The sequence below is a fragment of the Solea solea genome, chromosome 1 (genome assembly GCF_958295425.1).
Source record: "Solea solea chromosome 1, fSolSol10.1, whole genome shotgun sequence".
In the NCBI taxonomy this organism is placed as follows: domain Eukaryota; kingdom Metazoa; phylum Chordata; class Actinopteri; order Pleuronectiformes; family Soleidae; genus Solea; species Solea solea.
The window spans coordinates 16,447,059-16,466,655 of NC_081134.1; the positions used below are offsets into that span (position 1 = coordinate 16,447,059).

Genomic DNA, 19,597 nt, shown 5'->3' on the forward strand with positions numbered 1-19,597 from the left:
AAACTCCACACAGAATCGCCTCTGTCGCACTGGGATTTACACCAGTAAAGTTCTTAGGGAAGTTCTTCAGGAAGTGTGTAACATTACGGAGGGAGTATTGGCAGAAAAAGAATTTACTACCCATAAGTATATTTGTATAAATGTATAATTGCTTTAATACATAAAAAAAGGCCTTTGTGGACTTAGAATAACGACAAAGATGGGAAGGAGGAAACGATGGAGAGGTTAAGAGACTGTGGAGTTGTCTCACCATTATACTGTATGTCGTTAATTTTTACACACTGGACCTTTACACACTTAAAGCTGAATGCACTTTGAACAAAGTGAACATCAAAACCTTCATCCCATCTTCTTTGAATAACAGTATGTAGATGATTATTTAAACAATCCTTGATTCAAAATTAGACCTTTTTTTAATGACCACCTTTGGCTTTTGGGCTGTTTTATTGAATAAATCCAAAATAGTTGTTTTTGGATTTACAAATAATATAACAATAATAATAGTGATCATTCAACTTATTTTTAAGTGAAAGCAAATCCTACAAAATTCACTGCATAATCACAAAGTAATCTCAGCCTAAGTCCAAACCCCTTTCTTCAGACTTCCCTCCGAAGCCACGCCTCCAGAGAACAGCACTCTGTAACTTTCGGTACTTTTCAGTGACACTAACTTTTCAACGGCAGTTTGATTGATGCGTCACGATACAATTAATTAGTTTGGGCCATTCAATATGATTGGATGGTGTTTTTACAGGCCTGTCCGTTCCACAGGTGACTGACATGTTTTAATTTTTGTGACAATGCATTAATTCATTGGTTACAATCGGGTTTGTGATGAGGATTTTAAGCAATACAGTAAAAAATGCTCCAGAAAATAATCTCCCACCCCACCTTTAAAACAACAACAACATCACATCAATCATTTCTATAGTTTATGTATAGTTTGATTAGTATGTCATCTGATTACTCTCGAGGATTAATTCAATAAAACTCTCTATTTTTCTCTTAACGTCTACATATATATATATATATATATATATATATATATATATATATATATAGTGTCCTGCTGTGTGTTTGTTGTCCTCTCTATCGCTACTAGACACTGTATCTGTATGTGTTGCAGGATCACTCTGAATGGGATGAAGGTGTCCAGGCCAGACGTCCGCATCGGCCGCTACAGAATGATTAAACACGAGAGAGACAAACACAACGAGCCCAACCCACAGAGGTACTGCATCACTGTCCAAACTCGTTCTCCATCTTCACGTTCGCATCGATCACACTGCTTAGGTTCCACATCTACACTCACTACACACACATTCTTTTTTTCTGTCTTTTTGTTTTTCACTTTTGAAATCCTTCTATTTGAAGGAGTGATGACGACGTGACCCCTGCAAAGGACACGCGATCACCATAGCCTCCGTAATTAGTGTTAGTTACAGTTTTGTTACGCCGCTCGGAAACACGAGCAGCTCAGATGATGAGACACGAAAACAGTCGATAACGGTTCCTCTGGTCGTTTTTGTGCACTTAATCTGCTTTATTCAGTCCGTGTAAAAAAAGTCACCTTCTTTATTTTTACCCTGTTCTCCTGTAATGTCACATGATACAGTAGATTTGGTCACTCTACAGTTTTCATTCATAACTTTATTCAAGCTGTGTTCATTCTGAAACTGCTGTGTTCATCTTTGTTTGATAAAATGTCAGTACAGTGTTGAAGGATTGGACCTTCATACTTATTTCCTCTGAATACCACACAGCTTGACTTGTGTCCATTGTGTAATAATTAATGGCATCTAACACATCAGGGAACTGATGTGTTAGATAAATGTTATTCCTCTTCATCTGTGTAGTAAGCTTCCGCTTCCCTCCACAAGATATTCATTGGGGGGAATAGATGTATACCCTTTCAGCCCATTTTCCCCTTGAAATACCTGTAAAGGGCTTGTGCAAACATTAACATGCAGTATTTTTTTTAAGCAAAATGTGCTGTTGCTCATTTTGGCCAGGACTTCCTTGGAAAAGAGATTATTAATCTAATCTAAGTGGCTATTTCATGGATAAATAAAGGTTAAGGGGTGATTGAGGAATAGCATTGAATCAACTGTATTTGCATGAAATCTGATTGGATTTGGCGTGCACACTTCTCATTACCATGACCGTTTGTGATATCTAGAAAATTACAAAACTATGGACTTTCACCGGTGCACAAGTTATTCAAACGGTTGAATAAGTGCCAGATATCGAAAGTGAAAATGATCTTGGAAAAAGGGGCAGAAGCACTCACTTACTCGTTAACCATTTTTTGACAATTTTACAGCCATGAAATCAACATAAATCCATGCAGCCTGAATATCATGACAGTCATAAGAGGGTACATTTACATTCATTCCCATGGAAAGTTTCCAATTCTGATTAGTTTGTCCGTTCGTGGCTGCTGTAGAAACATTGCAGCACAAGATGGCAGCCTCTGTGAAACAATACCCTTGCCTCAAATATACCTAAAAGGCTACAAAAAAGCAAATGTTGCACTTACACAAACATACATATGGATAGCATATTCAATTTCTCCAAATAAACCCTAACCTAAATGTTACTCAATGGACCCTTAATGATTTGGAAGATGTGAAATGGCCGAGATAAAACTTTGCTCTTTCCCAGAAACAGCAGCGAGGCTTTCAATGCTGCTCCTCCGGCGTCACCCTTTCAATTTGCTTTTAGAGCAAATGCGTAAAAATGCTCCCCATACAAAAGTGTTATGGTTTGATGAATGGGAACCAATATGCAGAGATGAGCCCTTCTAGACACATTAATCACCAGGAGTATAGCACCTCATATTAAGCTGCTTAAACATGGATTATCACTGTTTATTCTCCTCTACGAGCCTCCGTTTTCATGCCTGGATAGGCTGGGCAGTGATGCCTCGCAACACAAAAATCGATAGCTGCTGCTGTAGCTGCAGCAGAATGAAGATATAGTGAACTCCATTTCCTCTGTCAGTACTGTTTGTTTCTTTGATTTCTTTTGAAATGATTACGTCACAACATTTTGACAGGACTGCGCTGCCTCGTGGTTCACACTGAGCTTCAATTTAGTTGTGGCTCCTAAATTGGTTTATAAGATGATTAAAAATTGCTGGCAGCTGTAGTTGTGTGAAAGGGGAATAACAGATCCTCTCTCTCTCTCTCTCTCTCTCTCTCTCTCCCTCTCTCGCTCTGCTGCAGTTGATGTGCATCCAGTCAAACAATTTGTGGCATGTTTGATTTGAATTTAGCCTCTGAACCTTGCATGTAATACATCATCGTAACCTTTATTTAATCAGTGAGTGCAGCGTGTAGACATCTCTAAAAAGGTCATGAATTCAAAGTTTCAATTCATCTCCATATGATGAGACTTGTAATGTTGTCCATAAATCACTGCGTCAGCGTGGTGCAAAATTCCCGAAACGCAATCTGGAAGTCGTGCAGTCTGAGTTTTTCTTTTAACATATATTTTTGAATTAGAAAACTTCACATTTCATTGGGAATCTCTTTATTTATGCAGCACTTTTCTAGTCTTCCTCTAGACTTATGGCGCTTTTCCATTATACAGTACACTTCTAGCACAACTCAGCTCGACTCTACTCATTTTTTAGTACCTGGTACCTGGTGTTTTTTTGGTACCAGCGCTGGTGAGGTTCCAAGCGAGCTGAGGAACAGGAATCAAACCGAACAATGCCAAACTGTAGATCAGTAAAAAAGAAAAAAATCCTGCAAAACATGCGTTAATCTCCAATATTTAGCATGGAAATGACTAAAATATTTCACATTTAACAGAGGAGTCTAGGCCTGTACATACTCTGCAAGAGCAGAGAAATTTCATCTTTTTCTCAAGGTGGCAAGAACAAGAACGGAGCTCGTCCTGGCCAGGACGTTTCATACTTCATGAGAAACTGGAGTGCACAACTCCTGGGAAGTTTCTGGCCAATCACACAATAGTTGTCGGACACCGACACACTCAAGAAAAAAAGTTCTGCTCAGACAATGTGTCGAGAACAAGCTGCAAGAACTCCCAAACGTGGGCTGCGAGAAAACACTGATGTCATTCTTTTCTCACGGCCCTGGGAGAGAGAACAAATGTCTCTGTTCTTGTGGAGTATGTACAAGCCTTTAGCCAGGGATCAAAGATTTGTGTTGAGTTTGTACTTACATTGGCCAAAATGTTTCCATTGAAACTTGTATTTCTATTCAATTTATATATAATATTTCTGTTCGTTGGTCACCTTTTAATGACATCATCCTTTTTCCTTTTCCTTTTTTTTTGGAATTCATATGTCAAAACATTAAAAAGTTTTAGATGAAAATAAAAGAAAACTTTATCGTATCATAACCATCCCTAAGCAGATATAGAGATAAAACCTAACTCTGGTATATTCCTGAGACTTCAAAATCTTCCAAAAGTCAATCCTGAGAGATTAACCTGAAAATGAAACACATTTTTTTTTTTTTTTGTAAGACATAGAGACTTTTTTTCATTTTTTCTACCTGCTGAAACAAGTCAGATGCCAGACTTGTATTAAGTGGTGCTTTAACTTTCACACTAACAATATATACTGTGAAATAGCAGCAATAACTTCAACGTGAGGAATGTCTAAAATAACCAGCGCTGCATAATATGTCATCCATCTTTGTTGTGTGTCCGTGCATTTGTGCGTGTGTGTGTGTGTGTGTGTGTGTGTGCATGCATGTGTGTGAAGGAGAGCGAGACTCAGAGAGAGAGGGAGAGATTCAACGATCCCTCAGTAATTGCCTGCTGAAATGACACCATAGAGATGGAGCCAGCAGGGTCAGACTGGTCTAGTTGCCTTCATCAAAGTCAATAAATCAGCCACTAGACTCAAATTGTGTGTGTGTCTCTGTGTGCGTATATATACTTGTATTTCTTACCTCTTTAGGACCTTTTCTGGCATAAACACATGTCAGGACCAGTAATCTCATGGAGACTCAAACCTGGTCCTAATGAGGCAGAAGTTAATGTCTGAGCACCTGGTTTGGTTTTTAGGTTTTTGAGGTTTTTGAGGATGTAAATCTGTTTACACAGTCACATTATGGCGACTTCCACATTAAGGTTAGCATTAGGGGTTGGCCAGGAGTAGAAGTGGGGCCGGGTAGTCCAGTGGTTAAGACCGGTACCCCGTGTGCAGAGACATCATGGTCACAAGTTCAACTTGTGACTACCTGGCAGGTTGTATAAAGTTAGCAATGCAAGCTCACAGTTCAGTACTCAATTCCCTTGTAAGTCGCTGTAGATAAAAGAGTCTGCTAAAGCTGGGGACACGATACACAACTTACCAGTTTTAAAACGACTTACTGTACACACTACACACAGAGTACACACTAAACGACTGGTTTCAGCAGACGCCTCCCAAATCTTTACCCCCTCACACACTAACAGATTCCTGTGCCAACCGGCCATGCCGACTGTCCCCAAACAGTGCCGACTGGTGCAGACTCTGCCCACCTGTGAATTGTGGGTAAAATCGAGAGAAAAATTCTTGTAGTGTCCCCAGCTTCAGTCTCTGGGAAATTAATGTGAGGTAATGTAATGTCCTCTGAAGTCATGCAAACCAGACTGTGTGTGTAACGCACATATAATTACATCTTAGTGAGATCCAAAAAAACCTAACAGACCTGTCTTTGTCGGGATATTTTGGCACAACTTTAAAGGGCTTTTTCAGGGCTAAGACCTGGTTTTAGGGTTAGGGTTAGAATTGGGTTTGGGTTAAGGGTTAGGGTTAGGCATTTAAGGTTAAGGTAAGGGGCAAGGGAATGCATTATGTCTATGAGTGTCCTCACTATGAATGCTGCACCAACGTGTGTTTGTGTGTGTGTAATACTTCCCATTTTCCTCCTCCTTCTCTGCTTATTACTCATCTCTCTCTCTCTCTCTCTCTCTCTTCTGGTCTGAGGTCTGAGGATCAGACTTCCTTAGTAAGAGGTGACACCAACAGGGACACTATTTATTTGAATCCAATACATTATTCATATCTGTAGCAAGGGGGCAGAAAATAATGGGCCCATTAGTCAGCACAAACGTCCTTTTTTTTTTTCTTCTTCTTCTTCTCACAGAACTACTGGACAGTCATAACATCTGTGAGATTGCGGCTTGAGCCTCAGTGATCTCAGCACTCTTATTGGATCATTGCAAACCGCACTGTACTACAAGGACCTAATAAACTCAGGCACAATACAATATCAAGTATGATGTATGTAGACTGCGCACGCATGACACCCACTGAATCATTGGCTTAGACACAAGTACGGCAGATAAGACTTTAGTACAGAAGATAAAATGGCATCAGAATGTGCTCGTGGTAAACAACAGAACAAGATGAATCGTGTTTTTTCACCTGGGAGCTACAGCTCTGCCATTTGCTTTCATGCAGCATCTTTGTTAACGCGGTCGCGGTAACAGCTAGAGGTCTTACAAACATGGATTGATTTGTCATGTTGCACTTTTATTGAATACCAGGTCAGAACACACTGTGAAATGGTCATCCTTCATTTCTGAGTCTGTCTGGAACATTTCCACAGGCTGTCTTTGGTCTGAAGACTGTGACAACAGCCATCTTTGAACTGATCTCCCAGTGTGACGTCGGACCGCCGTTCAAGAGCCACAACAAAGGATTGTTGTCTGTAGAAAAACAACATTTTTGTGATTATAATGCTCTGCTGTTTTTCCATCACGACCCTGGAGGTGACTACATGTCGTCTTATGCCAGGATCAGACTTCACAAATCGGATTTTCAAGAGACTTAGTTGTGACCGACACATTTCCCAATTATGAACCTTGTGAACGATGAATGGACGTGTAGTGTAACGTAATAGAAGAACAGAGATTTGGCGTCCGGGATGCTCCACAACCCCCAGACAAGAAGTCTAGCATGTTTTTCTTCAATCTTCCTGCACTGATGCAACGTCACATACAGACATAAACATGAAGAAGAGGAAGAGGGATGCTGCCACTGCTGTTAGGCGGAATAGTGAGCGCGGAGAACTTCAGCAACCCAGTGCTTCAGTAGCCATGATTGACAAATCTCCAGTAACGTGAACAATGATTGGCCGGGGTCATTCTTGTAATGTTGCCAGTCACACGACAATAATCCGTGCCATTGTGACACAAAAATATTGTGTAGTCTGATCCCGGCATTAGAGCGAGTTAGGTGCAATTCTCCTTTTTACAGTTCTGACATCATGTGTTCTACTTTGACACGTTTATATTTGATGACCTACTGTACCAGCTCATGTGTCACTGAGCAACTATGGCCATTGTTTAACTAACATAGCCATGTGACTGTTATTTAACGGTGAGTGGCAACAACTGTTTACGGTGTAGTTCTGCAGCTGCTGCCTTCTCTGCTGGAGTGTGTGGTCCACAGATCCGGGGTAACCGATCTGGTTGCCACACGGCAGCACCAGATTAATGTTCCGCCTGCAGTCTGCCAGTTGCACCTGCACTAACTTATCATTTTCCTCGCTGTGCTACTTTTGTTCAGTGGAAAAAAAATATTGTACTAAAACCTCAGTTTTTAGACTGTGACCAGAAACACTTGGTGGTTTTATTCAGTTAATAGTATGAATCTCAACAAGCGAAGGCATAGCCTTGGTTGTTTTCTGTTGCCTATACCAGACATTAAAGGATATTTAGAAAAATAAGTTGGATTTAGACTTTAAAAAAAATTTCATTCATAATTTTTTATCTGCTGATGGATGTTATGCATTTATTTCACTGTAATTTTTGGGGAGTCATGACTCAAAAGGGAGTCATGATATTTTTGTCTTTTGAGTTGATCACTATCACCGTGGAAAGGTTTGGTTTGTATATGTATTTTTTTGCATTTCCATTATTAATAATAATAATAATAATAATACCAAAATAAGCAGTTCCGCTTTAATCGTTCCATATTTTGGCACCCTTCCCTTGCGGTACCAAAGTAAAATGGTATGATAGAGTCAAGCTGGAGTTAGACCGGCTCTAATGTCACTCCTTTGCTTACAGTGTAAATTTTAAATAGCACTGTACAAGAAGAAAACAAGAAGAAAAGTAAGAAGAAACACAAGCCTGACCCAGGGTTTATCCATTCCAATCCATACCGTACTGTACCCTGATGGAAACACAGCATATGTCAGATCAGACCCTAACAGAGTCACAGATTCTTGCTTCCAATTGGGTAAATGACATTCATCATTCATTTATTTTTTTCAGGCAAGTGATCAGCCCTGTGTGTCCAGGTGTAATCACCCTATTTACATACATAGAGGTTGCTTTGGTAACTTTGGTGGACAATGATTCCACTTTTGTGTCACGGCTCAAATCCAGGTGCGCCATCCCACCGCTCTGTCAAGTCACAGAGCAGAACTCCTCAATCACACAAGAAAAAACTCATCAATGCATGAGACGGGTAGTGTATGCTTGATATTGCAATGTTTGATGCTACCGTCACGGCCGACTGCTGTGCGGCGATGTGTGCCGCACCTCCGTCACCGGTTTTGACACCATCGCTATTCAGACCAGGTCTCTTCTGTTAGCAACCTGATGAGGTTGTGGTTTGATTCAGATTTGAGAAAAATCTTATCTCGTGTGCTTTTTGCTGTCCTGAAGCCGATATGGATAAAAATGTACAACCCCGTTTTATGTTTGAGGCTGTACACGTGGAGCTGTGCCAGTCAATTTCACTGCTACACCTGAGTTCATTCTAACTATTTTGTTCAGGAGCAGAGTTTTCTTTCCTGTTTACGCTCAGATTAATGATTGAGCCTTTTGGGGAGAGTTTTTCCTGAAGTGCCACTGTAATGTCTGGCATTTAAGGGCAACGTCGTCTCATCTGTTTGATGAATGTTAACTACTTCCCTTGAATTCACACACACACACACACACATTTGCTCAGATGTGCACACTCTCTCACACAAGAGTCCATTCTCTCAGCGCTCTCTGAGATGCTGGTTCGGCATAGCAATGAGATATCAGGCCAGCAGAAGTAAGAACGGGACACATTCATCACCAGAGGCGAGTATCAGTTAACGTGCACACAAGCACATAAACACACACACACACACATGGGCGTGTGCACGCGCTCGCATCCCGCAAGTGTGGCTTTGTGCATTGCAGATGAATGAGTAACACTGTTCAATATTCAATTCATTTGTTATCATCTTGGAACAGAGCAGAAACAGTGTGTGTGTGTGTGTGTGTGTGTGTGTGTGTGTGTGTGTGTGTGTATAATTGAACCTAGCATGAAGATGACTAAGTTCACTTTCTTTGGCAAAATCCCTAAAATGTTTAATTTTTTCCTTTTTGGTTTTCATGACACACACATATCTAATTTGTTTGTGGTGATTTTTACTGTATGTTTAATTAAAGAGGCACTTTGTTTGATTAATTATCTGTAAAAGCTGCTGTATACAAATTAACCTGTTTAATTTACCGCCTATATCAGACTAGCAACACGAACAACTAACTGTTTTCATACCAAATTGCAATTTCATTCCCCAGCAATACTAAGTACTGTATGTTCTAGGCCCGTTAGAAAATCTATTACCTACATGTTATAATAGTTAGTATTTTAACGGTGTCTCAAGTAATGTTCCATTACGTCATAAATCTATTACACTGTTTAAATTGAACTGTAGCTTGAATTTAAAAAACAAAAATGCAGTATATACATTGAAAATCAAACGGCTGACTGTTGTATATATTATATTATACCTAAATTATTCAGAACTTCTACTATTTCTTAGCCCATCTGATGTCAGATGGTGATGATGTATTACACTTGGCAGTGATCATTTTGACTGAAATGTAATTTAGTTTTCGTCATAATTCAGTCGCCTGAATTGTTTTAGTCAACTCAATATTATAGAACTTTAGTCGACTGGACTTGAAGTTTGTAGCATTTTTTACCAGTGATTGTGTCCATATGCCACACGAATTATTTAATCTTTATTTAACCAGGAATAAAACTCATTGAGATTCAAAATCTCATTTGCAAGAGTGCCGTGGCCGAGACAGGCAGGAGTACATAAATAGATCCGGGCATGGATACAACTTTTCCAAGCATACAACGTACTCAATACAATGTAAATACTTAAAATATACCTTTTTATGTATTTAAAATGACACTTTCAGCATTTCAGTTTAATTAGAAACAGAATGCATGGAGTCTCCTCACAGCACAGCGATTAGTTCTGAATGGAGCTCTTCCCAACTCATCAAACCATTTGTCATCACCTAAATAGTTATGATTGAATCTCCAAAACTCATCTGGCTTCACCACAAGATGAAATGAGTTCTGATTGGATTTCGGTCTTGTTTGTACTCACTGATGAAAGTGTCAACACACTTCATCGTAGTTTTAGTCCTCGTGTGTTTGTTTTTATTTCTTTACCGTCTTGTTTATGTGTCAGAAATGAGATGATAAATATGAGAAAAAGCTGAAAATGTTTAGTTTTTTCATATTAAAATGTTACAGAGGTGCTCGAGGGACAGTATCATCCTCACATTTTAGTGTGCAGTTATTAATCTTGTCAACTTGGGTAAGAAACCCAATCACCATGTTCCTTAAAAATGGTGAACAAATCCCTTTAGATGTCTGTCTACTGGAGTGGGCCAACTCGAAATATATGCCACTAGAGCCAAATAAACCAGAAATGATTTCCTGTGAGACTGTCGTTGGAATAAAAGTAGAGCTTTACTTAACCCAGTTAGTGACTCTAGGATGATTTTGTCTTTGTCTTGTCCTCTAACTCTCTGAAACGAAACTGAAATAACACAACAATGATGCGTCATATAGGATGCATGCATCTGTGTTTATGTGGCGGATTAGTCTCCTCCGTATAATCTCTGCTCTTATAGATTCATCCAAAGAAATGTTTTTCCCCCCCTCTAGTCTGATTTATTTTTTATATCAGTGCCTCCATCTGTCGCTCTATAAATCTCTCTGATTTATATTTATCTCTCCTTCCCATCCGTCCTCCATTTTCCCCTCTGTCATGTGCCGTCAGTTCGTTTTATAAACCACCTGATTTCTCTCCTCTCTCCTCCTTGCTTCCTCCCGTCGCACTCTTCCTCTTCAACTAACTCCCTCGGCTTTGAGACAGAAGTACTGATCCCCGGTAGACGTCAGAACACGTCATTCTATTTATATCTCACTGTAAACTATCGTTCAGGGAAAGATGCTTTTTTTTCCCCATTTATGCCAGTAAAGGTCTTTTTGATTTGATTTGAGAGCGACAGAAGACGAGGGTGATGCCGACAGAGGAGAGAGATGTTCACCAGTCACTTCTGACAAGGACTTGAAGTCTCAGTGATCCGTTTCGGACGGAGGCGTCAACCCCACTAGTACGACCAAGCACCACTTTCTTCTGGAAATTGAACATGGACACAAGAGCTTTTTTGTGTTAACAAACAGGGAAGGAAAAAAAAATAGACCCTTGAAGACAGGAGTGTTGTAAATTTTCTGTCAGACACTGTGGCCTCATTTCCTTTCTGACTGATACTTTTAAGCGATGAATCTCTTTTAATGCCGGAGGTTATATCTCACACACGCAGACTTCAGTGTGTCACTGTCTGACACATGGTGTGAACGATTTTCCTTTTTATCTTTAATACTAAAATACTCTAATCAGAGCAATATTTCAACGGCAGAGGCACAGCCGATGACGACGGACTCTCCAGCACAATTCAGGCTAACGGTGACATATCATATGACACAGTGCAGGGCCATAGCGTCACCTGTTGGAACACTGTAAAGGAAATATTAATAAACTTCTATGAATGAAGTTTTGGATGTGTTCCATCTTTGTGACCTTGTTTCCACTCTTGTATTAACATCAGTATATATTTACATTGTTTTGCCATCATGCTTGCAGTCTGTATCGATTTACTCTCAGGTTTTATGATTTTTATTAAATAGGAATATCTTATGTACCAGCTTGCACATTTTTCAGGCAGTTGGTGAAACAATGTGAAAATAATACCACAGCTTGTCTATTTTTATTCATTAATTAACTTCATACAAACTATAGTTTACAGACTCAAACGCTTAATAGGGATGAGCCGATACATTTCTGAGTATAGCTTGAAATGGCTGCAGCACCAATGTGTTGTTAACAGGCCAAGAAATGCAAATTAGTTGCCACAAAATAGTTCTAATGTGAAATTAATAATATGAATAACATTCTCATGAATTCCCAGTTACAAAGATATTCTCAAAAGCCAATGTAGTTATCCCCGACAGGATTCGTATCCCCTGCTGCGGGAGCGTGCATGCATTCAGTGAAGCAGAGGCGGGGTTACGTTGCTACCTGTAAAGTAACTTCGCGATGGCTAATGATTCTTTGCAATGCCAGGTTTTTGAGAATATCTTTGTAACTCATTCCCGACCTAAAATAAATCTCTGTCCATCGCGAAGCCTCTTCACTCGCTTTACTTGTGCAGCCTCTCCCCATAATTCATGAGAATGTTATTAATATTATTCATTTTGTGAACACATTATACCTATTTCTCCCACAGTTCAAAAACATGCAATATGGGGGATCAGGTGAATTGGGCACTCTAAATTGACCATAGGTGTAAATGTGAGAGTGGATGGTTGGTTGCCTCTGTGTCCCTGTCCAGGGTGTGACCTGCCTATCGCCCTATGTCAGCTGAGATTGGCACAGCACCCCTCGCGACCCTCATGTGGAGGATAAAGTGGTAGAGGATGGATGGATGGACAATATACCTATTTTGTGGCCACAAATTAATATTTTGTGTGCACGTTTTACCTATTTCGTTAGAACAAATGAATGAGTTTCTTACCGTGTCATGTCTGGGGCTCCGCAGTATCGGACTGATATCGGTATCAGACTCGAAACAGTGGTATCCTGCCATCCCTCACACTTAAACCACATTATTATATGTGCATTATTATATGTGCTCCCCTTTCCTTCCTCGGAACACTTGCACACAGTTTGTACTTTTTTAATGGACTTCTTTGAGATGCAATAGCTCATCTTTATTTGAACTGGCCACAACTGTTACTAATAAATAATAATAATAACAATCATAATAATTAGGACTTTTATAGCTTCTTTTAAAGGCTGCTTTGGGGATAAATAAAAACACAGATGAGAAGAAACTGTGGAAGGGAAAATAATGATAGGAATACTTGAGCCAATGTGAGCAGTTTTATCTTCAGCATATATATAATGCGCTGCATATAAAAGAGTCAAAAGAAAAAAGTTGTCCACCGCAAGAGCTGAACACACACTCACACACAGACTGTTTTATACACTTTAGTGGGGACCAAAGTGTGTGAACTTTGCTGTTTGTCAGTATTTGTACACAATGTAAACGTAAACGTGCTGGTATCACACTTCCTGTTCAGCAAACATGTAGATAAGTGACGCTCACCAGCTTTGGTCCCAACTAAGGTGTGTACGTACATGAGTTAAAATGTTTTATAATGTCAATCTATATTCAAAAAATATTAAAAAGAAAAAACTATGGTCCTTTGGCTCCTAACACCTCTGTACTTTGCGTTCTAGTTGATTTAGTGGATTCACACACTAGATGATGCAGGTTGCAGGTAAACATGGATATAACATGTAAAGTATTAATTACATTGATTACAATGTAATTAGAATTACAATCATCTCTTGGTTTCGGAAGGAATGTGTCCACAGAATGACATATTTCTATTTGAGCCACTCGATTCAGATCCTGAGACTGAAAAAGAACTCTGAGAATGGCCGTCCTCCACCGGCTTCAACCAATTGTATTTTACTTCCCAGTTTTTGTTGCATTTCCTTTTCTTTGTTAAAGCTTCCATTATTTTTCAGCAAATATTTGTGTCACAAGTTACTTCCTGTCCCCGCAATGCAAATGAATCCCATCAGCCTTGGCGGAGATAACGAAAACGGTGCTAGGTCACCCCGGTCACCCCGAATGTGATTGACAGCAAACACAGCCTTGTGATGACAATCATCTTTGCTTTCCTCACAGCCAAAGGTGGGCTGATTTTGAAAATCAAAACCAATGAAAATGTGGGACATTAGTTCCGTCAGTAGGACGAGAGATAACTGGTGGAGTTCTGTCCTCCACTGAAACTGTTTGTAATCGAAACCTTCCTAGAATTAGGAACAGTGGGCATCCACTGGGGAGCAATGGGGGTTGGGTACCTTGGTGGGGACTCAACAATAATAATAATTTTAAAAAAATACTTGGTTTTGTGGTTCACAATACAGTTTAACTAACATTAAAACATTTCAATCTTATTTTTTTTCCACTGGATTGAATCTTAGTTCCTCACTGCCTGCTTCTCTTTGTTTCTTTCTCTCTCTTTTTTTAGATTCAATAAAATACAGAACACGAAGAACACGATGAAGAAGGACGGCATCAGCACACTGACCTACAGACTGGTTCAGGTCAAGAGGTATCCACTGTACACAAATATCTCCGTGGAGATCGGTAAGCCGCCACCCCGGCCTATTAAAGGCTAGAGAGCGAGATGGAGAGAGAGGAGGAGGGTGATGCACATTTACTGGAAGAAAAAGGTGGAGAGGGCAGAGTTTAAATTTGGGACATGAGGAGAAAAGACTATTTATCTGGTGAGATACTGAAGGAACTGAAGGGAAAAAGTAGTCACAAGCACATCACAGTCTCTCGCTCTCTCTTCACCCCTCGGTCCTTTTATCGATATTTCAGTTTGCTCTGTCTGTTTCTCCAGAAGTCAAACTCTTCCCACTGGTTTTTCAAGCAGCAAAATGGCTTCACACCTCCTTCATTTACCAATCGGTGACTTCAGCATTAGAGCGTGGACCAAAAAATAACAAAGTTCAAGTATCAGGGTCTGATCGAAGACTGGCGTCAGTGTCAGAGGCCGGAACTTGGAAACTTTCCATCAACAGTCTTTTGTAAACTGGAGGACAACAGAGGACACTGTCTGCTGCTGCTGTTGGATGTTGTATTCTGGGGAAATGATGGATCCAGAAGGGGATTTTCTTTCCTCTGAATATAGAGTTTTGTGACCATGACGGAAATTAGCTGTTGACATGGAGACTAAGACAGTGTGAGGGATATTAAAAGTCATCACAGAATTGACTTCCAAAGCATTTACGGTGATGATCCCATGAGCGACGGTTGCGGGAAGCTGGAACATGAACTCGACACGGGTGACATGCAGCGCGGATCCTCTGATCTGCATCAGCTGGTTTGGACGCTTATCTCGACACATGATGAATTAACGCTGACACTTTTCATCAGGGAGTCACCTGCTCGGATCTAATTACTCAATCAAATCGTCCACTATCAACTAATGAATGTGTATTGTGCCTGCATCTACAGCAGAAGACTCAGAAGAACAGTGCTGATGAAATTTAAAAAAAAAAGCAGCAGCAACACTCACCTGAGAAATCTCGTTTTTCTTCTCTTTTTTATATGTAAACTCATACTTTGGGAACTGGACACTGACTTATTGGACATGTTGCAACAAAGGGGAAGGAAAGTGAAGATATGAAAGGTTTTCTCTCGTGCTGAATAATACATGATGGAACTACCTTGGTAATGCATTTTGAAATCAAATCATGGAACAGAAGAGAGCAGAGCAAATGTGCGTGTACACTGACAGCTCAGTTATGATTTCAGCCCCGGTGGCAAACACTGGAGATTCCATTTTTTGTTTTTGCTTTTCTTTAGTTTTTTAAACCCACCTTAAGAAAATGTTTGATTTATTTTAGACATCTACTCATTGAGGCTGCTTATTGTGGCCAAATTGGTTGTAAAATTGATCGTTGAGGAATCTTTGGACAGAAAAACAACAGTAACTAAAAAGGTTTTGGTTTAACGTTGAAAATAATTATGTGTTACACCTCAAACTGTGTTCGCACGATGCATAAACTTCACTGATATTGAATTTCTTAGTGAAGATAATTGGTATTATTTGCTCAACTAAATCCAAAAATAAACATTTTCGGTGTCAAAAACACTAATTAATATTTTTATATATAGTATAAATAATATAAGTGCAGCTTTTACTCAGTAGTAATGTGCATTTTACTTTTACATTATTTTTGAAGAGGTACAAGCATCAGAACTGAGCTGTCAGGAAAGACAATAGAGGCTTGTGAGCATGAGGGAAATAAAAACTGACTCCTGTAGAGACATAATCATTCATAATCAATTTTCAAAGTCATTTATTTGAGCCTGTAATATAACCTCAAGCCTTTTTTTAAATGTATTTCAATTCATTAAAACTATCACTATATTATTACTACTATGCCATTTCTTCTCCCTGTCAACTGTATTTTTCTTTTAATCTTCATAAGAAAATAAATATAATAATATTATATCCAAAAAGAGGAAATTATAAAGTCATAGTCTTCCGTGGGTGGAAATTGTGAATTTTGAAGCAGTAATTAGACGTTCATGATCCTGTGACTGACATCTCGTGTTCTGCTTCTGCTTCAGATGTTATCACCATCATCGAGCTGTTGTAGTTATGTATTCGATCGTCACACAGAAGCTCCGTATCGTTTCCGTGTGTGAGAAATGAACAAGCAACAAGTAGAGTGAACCATTTTCCTTCTGCATCTGCATCTACGTCGCTCTCCTCCCTGTGGTTTATCTCTCTTTGCCTCCGCCGTAGTCGATCTACTTCACTGTCGACGCCTAAACACCAAACCGGTGCCTTGATGACGTCACATACAGAGGAAAGCTGTTTTTTTGGGGGAGGGGTAAATGTGTCTGTTTTAAGATTGCTGATACTGAAATGAACATTTCTTCCTTTCGGTTTTAAAAGAAAAAAAACATGAGAAAAGGGAAGATGTGATTAACTTTTCTCTCTATCTTGTCACCACCCACGTGCAATCACACTCCCTCTGCGTTATCTCCGTTTTCGTTTCGATTACTTTCTTCCTTTGCCAAACCAGGCTGTGTGTGTGTGTGTGTGTGACAGCAAACTCCAGACACAACTATGACTCACAAGAGGGTTTCGTCTTTCACCATGTATCTACCAGGCGTGTCTTTGTGTCTCTGAGTCTGTGCCACGTACTGCATCCTTTTTTTTTGTGTACTTATCCCACGTTTGTAAAATCCTCCTTCCACACACATCCTCTCCAGTCCACTTCATCGCATTTTCCCTTTTCTCTGTTTGGATCCTTTCTGTTTGTCAGTGTGCCGTCCAAGATTACACAAGGCGAGGTCACCGCCGTCCCGTGTCTATGTTGTTTACAACTAAGCAAGAGAAACGACAAAAACTAAAAAGGTTTTGGTTTAGTGTTGAAAATAATTATGTGTTACATCTCAAACTGTGTTTGCACGATGCATAAACTACACTGATATTGAATTTCTTTTCATATTGCAGTTAAAATAACATTTCTTAGTGGAGATAATTGGTACTATTTGCTCAACTAAAAACTAAAATTAACATTTTCAGTGTCAAAAACACTAATTAATCTTTTTTGAAAGTACAGATTTTACTCGGTAGTAATGTGCATTTTATTTTTGCATTATTTTAGAAGAGGTACAAGCATCAGAACTGAGCTGTCAAGAAAGACAATAGAGGCTTGTGAGCATGAGGGAAATAAAAACTGACTCCTGTAGAGACATAATCATTTATTAATTTATTCTCTTCATCGCATTCTCATTTTCCCTTTTCTCTGTTTGTATCCTCTCTGTTTGTCAGTGTGCCGTCCAAGATTACACGAGGCGAGGTCACCACCGTCCCTTGTCTATGTTGTTTACAACTAACCTTGGGCCGTGTCATTTTCCACTTCTGTCCCCATGTCCCTGCTTTAATCCGTTGTTTGCTTGGTGGGGATGTGAGGCGCGAACATGTTTGTTTTCAAATTTGGTTTGTGACCCTGTCATGTTTGAGCTGCTTGTCGTTTTTTTTGTTAACGATTCAAAGGAAAATCCTTATTTTCTGCACACAACATACGCAGTCACAGCTATTTCTGTTAAAAGGCAATTTGTCATTTAATATCAATTTGGGGGCGACTTGAGCGTAAAGTCACTCCAGCAGTTCCAGTCTCAGAATAGAGGCAGCTACTCTGGGCTTCCCTCAATCCGTTACTTCCTTTTTCAATGCGACATCATTTGTTATCATGTCACATTGAAACTAGAGCTTAGAGCACAGGTGTCAAACTGGTGTGACAACCTTTAAACACAATGAGGTGAGTAAATATAGACCGAATATAATAATAAATGTATTTGCTATAAAAGTAATTATACATTCCTTTGACATGTTCACATTATTAAATTAGATTCAACATAAAATTACACATATATACAGTATATATATATATATATATATATACATGAGCTAATTAGGTGTTTTAATTATAGTTGTGCACATTATTCAGTTGATGTTTTGATTTGATTTATTTCTCTGTTTTTGCATCACACATATGTTATTTATGTGAACGACACATGGTTCCATATCAAAACAAGCACTTTTACTTTGAAATTCAGTGAAATATCATCTTGAATATCATAGTTTTATTATTGTCCAACCACTTGTGAAACACTCCTGAATCAACAGGCAAAAATATTGTTCAGATTTTGTTCATAAATCATTTTGAATACACCTTTGACATAAACCTGTACGATTGTGGCAGTTCCATCACATTCATATCAAAAGATCCATCTTCACAACGCCGAAATATCAATATTTTTCAACTCATACATCTTTAGTTATAGTAACACAGAAGCGTTTTCAGGGTCATTTTTCCAGACATTGGAAAAGATTCTTTCTCATTCATTCATTCATTAATAAAGGACATTAAGGAGCTGTTATCACAGTCTGATCATCACGTGTAAACTCGGCGTCCCCAATGTCATCAAGTCAAGTTAAGGAAAGGACATTTGAAGAAAAAAGAAAAAAAAAAGGATGTAGCGAGATGAACGTGGTCCCCCATGTGTAGAGAAGCGTGTATAAACAGTGACACGGTTTATAGATGCGAGCGACAGGAACGTCAGCAGAAATAGTATTTGACGTGTTTCATTTACTGGAGGAAAAGAGCAGCCGCGAGGTGCGCTTGATGTTTCCTGACAGACGTTTGACTTTTTTTTTTTTTTTTTTCCACTGGTCAGGCTCACCTCAGCGGTTCCAAGTATCCGAAACACTTTTTCAAATGCAGTTTTTGCCTGCCGCAGCAGACAGAAATTTCAGGCCTTTGGGCATTTTTAAAGATTTACTGTATCTCTAGCTATGGAGTTTTCTTTTGTACATTGAATGTTGAAAATGTTATATCTTATATAGAATGCAGTATGTCATATCAAACCTACTTTTTCTATACAATCAATAAATCTGATGTTGAAGATTGTACGAGGGTGTCTGCCGTGTGTGTTTTCTATTTTTTCTTGAGTCAGACTCATAAGAACCATGGAGATTAGTTTCCGTTTGCAAACCGATCTAATCCTGGAACTGTAATATTGACAGGGTTTTTTTTTTCTGGAACCCTTTTACCTGTTGTCATGACAACCGTCATAAACCCTACTGTTATCTCTGTGCAGTCCCACTCATGCTATCAGACCTACCACCTTGTGGATTACATTGAGCTCCTGCAATCTGTAT

At 39.3% G+C, this 19,597-nt stretch overlaps 1 protein-coding gene across 1 annotated transcript in view; it reads left to right on the forward strand.

Moving 5' to 3' along the window:
• The window catches only part of b4galt2 (UDP-Gal:betaGlcNAc beta 1,4- galactosyltransferase, polypeptide 2), a 161,091-nt gene extending 141,743 nt beyond the window's left edge, over window positions 1–19,348 (forward strand). Inside the window, exons 7-8 of the mRNA XM_058622602.1 lie at window positions 1,127–1,231; window positions 14,372–19,348. Coding sequence (XP_058478585.1) covers window positions 1,127–1,231; window positions 14,372–14,522 — 256 coding nt within the window. The 3' untranslated portion in view covers window positions 14,523–19,348. The remainder of the gene's footprint in view (window positions 1–1,126; window positions 1,232–14,371) is intronic.
• The last annotated feature ends 249 nt before the right edge of the window (window positions 19,349–19,597 follow it).